Below are 8,970 nucleotides of genomic sequence, written 5' to 3'. Positions count from 1 at the left end.
AGAAATTATCTTTATGAAATTAAATATTTTTTTACAGTTCAAGCCCAAATGGTAGATCCATTGAGACCATGAATGAGCCATGGTTTGGGCCTTCATCTCTATCTAATATGGTGCTGCATCTCAACTCGTGGAAGAGTGTATGGACTTGCTTGCAACTCGAACTATCAATCCTCAAGCAATAGTAAAACTGACCTCAGCTACATCCTCTGATCGATGGACAATCTTTCCAACCTACAGTTATTCTCTGTGGAGCAAAATGCTCTTGCTGCTGAATTTATGGACTCGGCAAAGTTTCACACTTGCCATCTAAAGTTTCCCCCACCTGTTAGTCTAATGTGAATGATTCAAACAACCACCTTGTTCATTGGGAGGTCCTCCACCCTAGCTTCGGTGGTGATGTTTTTTTCTTAAAAAGATTCACCTTTTTTCGCATAGATTGACCATTTGATTGTACAACATTTGCTTTGAGATCTACGCAAATGAAGGAATGAAGAAGTTCGGAGTGCTTCATGATCAGTGTAAGATGCAATTCAATGGCCGATGTCGCAAAAAAATCAATAATTATGTGTACAAAAGATGCAAACCGAACTCTCTTATCTGTTCTTTATTTTTTTTCCCCTGCTTGCGTTAGTGGTATTTCATTTGCTCATGATTAGAAGCTCTCCTCCGCATTGTGTCCAAATAATAATATAAATACATAATAATAATTTAAACCTAAGATCTGGTTTATCAACAACCTTCAAGTAATTTAATTTATCAAATGATTTCTCGTAAATAAATCAAACCGTTGCTGGACTGCGGAAGATGATGAACAAACTCGCCCCAAAATAGAGAAAAACTACAAAAATGCCATTGCGTCGATCTCCAAGTATGCGGCGCCGCCGTTGCCTTCGTCCGAGGCGGGAATCGCGTTTCGCCCTGCGTGTGGGGTGGAGGGGTATTTTGGATGGTATCGGTAAAATCCGGGGGCACCTCCGGAACTTCGGTGGCTTTCGCAGTAAGCACTGATTGACCTTTTTTCCTCTTGCTTCGTTCCTCTTTCTTCTCGACATTGACCTCAGGCTTTCATCGCGGACTTTGGAGGTCCGAGTTAAGGTAAGGATTAGGTTTAGGTTTCTTTGGGCTCTTTTGCTGCACTAATTGGATTCGAAGGATCTACTCTTGACAGCATTGCCTGTCGAAAGGTAGCGCTTTTTCCTCAAGACCGTCTCGAGATTTCAGTACCGCATGCTTCTTTAGCTGTTTATTGATGGTTTCAGTTATATTTTTGACACTAGAGGTTAAAAAACTTGGTGTTTGAAGAATTGAGTTCAAATTCTCTCGAAAGGACCTTGCTTTGGAGATTTCCCTAGCTTTTTTATTATTTGTGAATTTGGAAGCTAATTTTTGTTAATTTATTAGTTTACTTAGTTATCTTTGGTTTCTGGATCAAGATTTTATTTTGTGCACTCTAATTTGTAATGCATGATGGAATTTCTATGATTTATTGGACTACTGTAAAAAGAGCAGCATTTACTTATTGATAAATTGAATCGACCTTCTTACGATATTCTTTAGAATATGGTTTTTTTAATTGAATCGATAAGCTTTTATTTTTTGTATTTGTCTTAATTATCAAATGCTACTTAACTTGCTCTGGGATTAAGTTAGGAAAACAGAAGAATTTCATGCAATTTAGATGAAACCTATCTTTTACTGAGTATTTTTTCTCATAAAGTTTGTTAGAGGTTTTTTTACGCCTTGAATCTTGTCAGCATTTGCATGCATGCTTTACTTCGATTTGGTGATGTTGGCAGGTTAGCTTCTAAGTGTAAGAAGATCGAAGAAAAGCAATGCGGGCACCATCAATCCTGGCACAGTGCTGGTCAGGGTTGTTGCTACATGACAGGGAAAGCCATGGTGCTAATCTAATTTCTGAAAGAGACATACATCTTCCTTCTCCAGCAGTTGAGATTCTTCCTTCAAAGGTATCTTTCCCTTTGGTGAATATATTTCTATGATTTCTGTTGTCTATCTTGCCACTTTATCATTGGTGTTTTCATTCAGAGTTAATCTGAGCTTTTTATTGGTCCACAAAGATATATGATGTTATAAAGATGGAGTTCAATATCCATGATAGATGTGCTAGCTTTTGAATTCTTCTCAACCACAAAAAACTGTTAATTATGGTTCTGTAAATAACGCATGGTGGTTGAAATAGAGAAGAAACGATGATTGACTTTAAAGTGGAAGAACTATAACTGGAGCCTTTGGTCCTTTCTTTTCGTGTATGAATTATTAATTTAGTGCAAGCTGTCATTGGCAAGTGCTATCAATTGATATTTTAGGTGTCTTCAGTTTCTTTGCATTTCATACATACCATTTGTTGTTCCAAACCTAATGAAGGATAATTAGGCTGAGTAAGTACAAGTCCATTTGTTTCTCCTTGCAATTGAGTAAATACTTTTCATTTGCTATCTCACAGCATGCTCACCCCTACAAGTATGCTGGAGAGAATGTTGATTTGCAAGGCCTCAATGTCTTCAAGGTATGTCTCATGCCTCAAATTTAGTCTCTTACCTTTCCAGGCATGTTTGTCTTAAATCCTATTTTGCTGATATCCGCCGATGAGGATCAAGTTCTGTATCATGAATATCTCCCATCCTGGTTGGACAGCCTATGCTAACTTATTATACATGACTCAACCGAATAGGATTTAATTGTCATTAAAAATTTCCATGGTGAAAAAATTCCACTATACTGTTTGTTAAGAAATTAAACTGGTGCTACAAGTTTACATCAGATCTGTGCCAAATAGGAGTTTATGATGAAAGCTGAATGTGTTTTGTATGTGTTTCAGGGCAGAGTTAGTGTGCCTGATATTTTAGGTCTCTCTAGTTCTGAGACATTATCTTCAAAAACTGAAGGTGAGTGCACTGGTTCTGGCGATCAGAATTACAGAACATTTAGTTAGTTATTAATTATAATGAAATGATAATTGTTGGGCTGGCAGAAGATGTGATTTACCCCTATGTTAAATTCTGTTGTTGCAGGTTCTCTGAAATCCTGGGAGAGTTCGATTGATCTTGTAAATATTCTCAAGCATGAGATTCGTGATGGGCAATTGAACTTTAGAGGCAAACGGATTCTAGAGGTATTTCTCTACAATCTCTTAATTGGTCATTCAATTAATTTTTTCTCATTTGAGGACCTTTCTATCTTCGCATGGTTCAGTTTACCATTGCTTTGGAGAAGAACAGGATATTGCAAGGATAACTGACTACTTAAAGCTCAGATCAAATTTATGGTTTTTCTACAATCAGCAGACTTATACAGTTGCTTGTTAATTCAGTTTTTGTCATGTTTACTGTTAATTAGGTTACTGTGATGCTAAAAGAATAAGCTAAGTTGATTAATAACAGTGGCCATGGTATCATGTTCTTAGCCATGCTCTCATGTATATGAAGTGGGTTGTAAAATTTAATTCATAATTTCCTCTTACAAAACGGAAAAATTCGTGTCAATAAAAGCCTTTTCAAATCATTCGTCTTCATGTACCAAACTTGTAGAGCTGTGAATGTGATACAATTTAAACTAGAGTGTAAAACCAATATTAACTATAAGTTGCTTGGGCTGATGTAATGCAGCTGACACTAACATATAAACATGATCTAGATCACAAACCATTCACCCAATAAAGAAATATTTCTATTCTACACTAGAGGGTTGCATTATTCCTCTGGAAGGTAGCCTGAGACCGTCTGCCGAAGAGCTTGGCGCTGAGCCGACGTGGAGTTAGCATTCATCCTTTGTGCCAGTATTGTGAGGTAGACGAGTCAGTAAAATCATGCACTATTCCAGTGTGTCTGGGCGAGGGGGGCTTGGAGGTTGTCCGGGATTCCGGAGGTAGTTTGGAGTCGGAGGGATTATTTTCTGGGGGAGGTCTGGCGTTGATCCATTTCCCCCCAGATGAGTTCTATAGCTATTAGGGCGTCCTGCATAGCTTACCAGGTATTGATGGCCAGGAACGCCGAGTTTTCGGCGAGCCTAGCCTGTCCCAACGGTTTGTGATGGAGCGGGTACAGGCAGCAGAGTTCCTTCATGCAGATCCGAATTATAGACCTTTGACAACTCGGGACACCTGGGGCCTCCATACTGCTTCGGCAGCTTCTCATACGGTGTTTTTCACCTGGGGGCCCCCACCCCCAAGCTTCCTCAAGGTCAATTTTGATGGCTCAGTCCTGGACGGAGGCAGAAGGGGAGGAGTAGGTTTTGTTATCAGGGGTCCGAGCTCCAGCATGGTGGCAGCCGGGGGTTGTCAGATCTTCGACACCTCGGTCCCTGGGGCAGAGCTGCGGGCGGCTTGGATGGGATTACGGTATGCACGACATGTACTTCAAGCGAGCTCCATCCTCCTGGAGAATGACTCGGCCACGGTGATCAGCTGGGTCCGGAGGGGCCCTCACAGCGATGGAGGAGTTCATCCTTTGCTCCGTGATATATGGTTGATGGTGAGGGAGGGGTTTACTTTGGCTATGTATGTATATCGTGAGGCAAACGGGGCGGCGGACTGGGTGGCATCGTATGTTGCAAGCCACTCAGGAGGCACCCTATAGGTTGGTGAGGATGACTTGCCCGATGCATTTTGGGACCTTTTGTTTGCAGATTCCGCTGGGTGTATTTGTACCCGTGTAGTATGAAATGCCCGTTTTTAGCAAAAAGAAAAAGAAGAAAGAAATATTTCTATTCTAATATGTAATACACCAGTTATAAGGCTGGTGTTTTTACATCTTCTAATATGTAAGAAGACCCTAGTTCTCATAAATATAGTGTCATCACATAAGAAGTGCAAAAGAAGCCTTTATTCAGACCAACAGCGCCAATGACCCATCTATTGATAAGGTCTTTTTACTCCACAAAATTGCCATTATTTCATGGACTCTATAACCCTCTCCCTCCCTCCTCTCTCTCTCTCTCTCGTGTGTGTGTGTGTGTGTGTTTTATTGCTTTTCCTCATAGTTTTTTTTTAGGGGGTGGGGTCTGAGATGGGGGGATGTGGGTGATCCCTTCACAAATTTAGATTTTAGTACAGTAAGGTTGCAAGGTCATGCTTGCCACATACAAAGCATATTCATACATCCAGTGATAAGGAAAGCTATGGTTTCAACCTAAATCACAGTGTATGATTATCATCTAAGACTTTTAGTGATGTTGGTGCTCCCCATTCCACAGCATCCCTGCTTTCTTCAGGTTTAGCTGATTTTTATCTGCAAGGTAATTTTTTTTAGCATGTAGTAAAATTAAAACTCAGGTGAACAGTTCATGTCCAGATTTGGTCAAGTTGTAACAGAAATGTCTATACTAATTGTCACTCTTGGTTCAAGTGAAGGCATATTCTGACTGATCCATACCTTAGATGGAAAGCATTTGGTCCATCTTTGGATATAGGCCTGATCTATTGAGTGTTCTATGATAAAGGGCCAATTTTCAGTAGGATTCAGATCAAGTAGCCACTGGCACCCTAATATCTTGGTTTCCTTGACTAATGTGCTTTTATCCTTCAAAATTTTCATGCCTAATAGAATATTTGCATCTGCCTACTTATCCTTTTAGCACTATACATGTGTTAACCTGGGCATCCTGAAAATCAAGAGCCAGCTTATATAAATTAGATTGTGTGTGAGGTCAAGCTCTACTATAGGACCACCAACTTGAAAGCAAGCTTGTCTCAAGTACCACTTCTAGTCTAGTATGCCAGACTTTCTGAAACTCATCTATTCATATCCAGTAAACTTCTATCACCTCCTCCCGTTTGATAGAAGAGCTGCACCCAAATCTTACATAGTTGCCTTAATGAAAAACAATCTCACTGATCAACCTTCCTAATGTAAATCCAAATTGGTTAAGTATAACTAAGTCCTTTCCATTTTTCTTCATTCTGAACAAATTCTCAGTCTTTACTCTACCATCTCCTTCCATAACTTTAGTATAGCTCATAAATTATTTCTAGTATAGGTGTTGCACTGTTGTACAGATATAACTACTTGCCTGTTTTGTATAGTAAGAATTGTTCCTATTAGCCTGTTTGTTGTAGTAAGAATTCTTCCTATTAGCCTGTTTGGTGTAGTAAGACTTGTTCCTGTAACTTTAGAACACAAACTTCCCTTTCCTTTCAGGTGGGCAACAAATTCGCCCCTCATTTTTGTTTTCTTCTTTGTTTTAGCAAAAATCTTGTAAAGCTTGTTATGTATTGAATGCTCATCGTTGGAATAAATGGAGTCCTTGGACTATTATCCAGAGACAGCTCAACTTCAGAAGTCGCGTTGCAAGGGCCAGTGAGAAACCCACCAATCAGCAATACTAAATAAATTAAATTATTGACTTAATTGGGAAAGAAGAGCATCAATATTTGATCTATCACTGAAAAGCTCCAATCAAAATCAAAACTAAATACATAGTGACCCTCTTATTTCTCAATGAAAGAACATGATGCAGAGTGTTCTTTTGCTGCATATGATATTTGCAAACTATTGTATTATCTATTTTGTCATAAATTGTATCTAAAATTTCTTACTGGTTTTTGCTGCAGCTTGGTTGTGGTTATGGGCTTCCTGGGACTTTTGCTTGCCTGAAGGTATCTTTTCACCCTGCTTGACTTAAGCCTAGTTCCCTCTTCAAGTTGTTGAACTACATGCTTGTTTGACCTAATTCTGCACACAACTAGGTGAAAGGTGAACTAAACATCCATGCAATATGTCCTGCACTGCTACCAATGTGGCATGCGGCTTCCGCATAGTTGTTAGGTGGGACTGTGCAGTTTAAATAGTTATGTTAGGCACCATTTAGGACAAGTCTTGCTTCCATGGCATAAATACCTTCCGTTTGATGTCTTACCACTGTAATATTGTATGTGACATCTAGTATCTGAAGTTTCTTTTTTAACTATTTTAGGGTGCTTCCACCGTGCATTTTCAAGATCCTAGTGCAGAAACCATAAGATGCAAGACTATGCCGAATGTCCTTGCAAATCTTGAGCAGGCAAAGGATAGGCAGAGCCGCCAACCAGAAAGCCCCCTTACTCCATCTCGACAACAGTTGGCTCATGATGTTCATTTCTATGCTGGGGATTGGGAAGAGCTCCACACGGTCCTGTCAGTGGTGCAGGGTGATGGGTTTGAGCTGGCACCTGGATTGGGCCTCGGTTTCTCAGAGGATGATTTCATGGATGGGTGTAGCAGTCAGGATGGGAGCATCATTGGTCATGAAACCTCCTCTAGGCGGTCAAGGAAACTCTCTGGAAGCCGCGCATGGGAGAGGGCAAATGAGACAGATCCTGGTGATGGTGGATATGACATTATATTAATTACTGAGATCCCTTACTCGACAAGCTCTTTGCGGAAGCTATATGCTCTCATAAAAAAGGTTAGTTTCTCTTTATGTTTCACCTCCTTCCAGTTCTCAGGCTTCAGTCTTTCCGCTCCTGACTTGAGCAGAAACCATGATAGCCACTGGTTGAAATTCTAATAAATTGACTCACCAGTGTTATGTACCAATCGATCGGCATAATAGATTCTGATCGGTCATAGCAGGGTGTGTGTAAGATGAATGTCATTAATTAGGTTAACCATCTTCTATGATGGTTATGACTCTACATAACATTTTACTGATTCTGGAGAGGCAGCAACTAATTCTTTATTTTCTTTCATCTTATTGTGTCAATGTTGGTCAGATGCCTTCAGGCATTTCGCAGTTGTAAAACAGAAAAGGAAAATTTGCTATAGACCCTCAAATGGCTAAATTATCTCTAGCCAATCATCTAGAGACCAAAGTAGGAATGCTTTCTTATTAAGATGTGAAGAGCAGTCAGTGGAAGCAATACCTTTCGTATCCTATTGTCTTGAATTTTTTTTTTCTTTTGAGGGGAAAATAACGGTGGAGGCATCAAAATCATTTCTTGAAAAGACCATATGAGAATCACCTCCAAGGGCTGAACCTGAAACCTTCTCCAAATGAAGAAGGGGTGCAGCTGCTGAGCCATAGGCCAGCTGAACTCAGGCTCTTGAAATTTGGAAAAGCATTTTATGGTATATCATGCAGTCATAATTTGACATCACAACACTTGTTCATAAATCTTATTGATGCAGTGCCTACGGCCACCTTATGGAGTGTTGTATTTGGCTGCGAAGAAGAACTATATTGGTTCGAATGGTGGAGCTCGGCAGCTGAAAGCCCTAGTGGATGAGGAAGGCAATTTTGGTATCCATGTTGTTGCTGAACTTTCAGACAGAGAAATCTGGAAATTTTTTTTCAAGTAATTTGGGGTGCAAAGAGGAGGAAATTACACTCCTGGCTTCATAATTCTGCAATTATCTACGAAGAACCAAGTCTGTATATATAGTGTTAGCACAAACATTTTTGTTTGCTTAATAATGATTTCCTGGATCACATGATCCACAGGCATGCAGATTTGTGTCACTGCTAATATTTCGTAAATCTTGTCCTTTTTTATATATATAATGATATGTGCACCAGAACAATATTTTTGTAGAATCTTCATTATAGAATTTTTTATCTCCAGTGCATACGCAACACCATATTGTTTTTCACTTGTACTAGCTGATGCCTCCAGTTATTAGGAAGTTGGATTCTGATTTAATACTCACGTGACCCGTCACTTCATTGAATATAACCACTTAATGTTCTCATATTGATTAAATTGTTGTATTCAAAGGTTAGGCCTGTTTCCAATTTGCCCCAAGCAGGATCTTGAATTTTTGGGACCATATCTAGGTTAAATGTACTTGATTTTGCTGCCGGTGTGGGCTTCACCAGCTATAACTCTTGATCTTCTGTAGTGTATCTTTTGCACTACATAGAGCTGGGGCATGCTTGGATCCCTGCCATATCAGCCATCTCAAAAATTTAGGGTTCTTGCATGGTCTCTCTACTCTGCTTGTTTGGCAACAATTTTGAATGTTCAGCATCATAACA

At 39.7% G+C, this 8,970-nt stretch overlaps 1 protein-coding gene across 2 annotated transcripts; it reads left to right on the top strand.

Moving 5' to 3' along the window:
* The first annotated feature begins 970 nt into the window (after positions 1-970).
* Positions 971-8,568, top strand: LOC103713760 (uncharacterized). 2 transcript variants are annotated; one of them, XM_008800778.5, is made up of 8 exons: positions 971-1,095; positions 1,797-1,967; positions 2,465-2,527; positions 2,840-2,906; positions 3,033-3,133; positions 6,569-6,613; positions 6,931-7,401; positions 8,124-8,568. In XM_008800778.5, the coding sequence occupies exons 2-8, from the start codon at positions 1,833-1,835 to the stop codon at positions 8,292-8,294; spliced, it is 1,053 nt and encodes a 350-aa protein (XP_008799000.3). In that variant the 5' UTR covers positions 971-1,095; positions 1,797-1,832; the 3' UTR covers positions 8,295-8,568. The 2 variants fall into 2 exon arrangements, with proteins under 2 accessions (XP_008799000.3, XP_008798999.3); XM_008800777.5 differs by having other exon boundaries at positions 985-1,184.
* Positions 8,569-8,970: the final 402 nt, after the last annotated feature.

This window comes from Phoenix dactylifera, chromosome 11 (genome assembly GCF_051530095.1).
Source record: "Phoenix dactylifera cultivar Ajwa chromosome 11, Ajwa_hap1_PhDact_Kaust_v1.1, whole genome shotgun sequence".
Taxonomy (NCBI): domain Eukaryota; kingdom Viridiplantae; phylum Streptophyta; class Magnoliopsida; order Arecales; family Arecaceae; genus Phoenix; species Phoenix dactylifera.
This window is presented reverse-complemented; position numbering and strand designations above follow the sequence as displayed.

What these genes read in the sequence shown, in the direction of transcription:
- LOC103713760 (XM_008800778.5), top strand. Translation starts at nt 1,833, where the DNA reads ATGCGGGCACCATCAATCCTGGCACAGTGCTGGTCAGGGTTGTTGCTA. An exon ending in TTGAGATTCTTCCTTCAAAG is followed by an intron (nt 1,968 to 2,464) that starts GTATCTTTCCCT and finishes GCTATCTCACAG; the next exon opens with CATGCTCACCCCTACAAGTA. An exon ending in ATTATCTTCAAAAACTGAAG is followed by an intron (nt 2,907 to 3,032) that starts GTGAGTGCACTG and finishes CTGTTGTTGCAG; the next exon opens with GTTCTCTGAAATCCTGGGAG.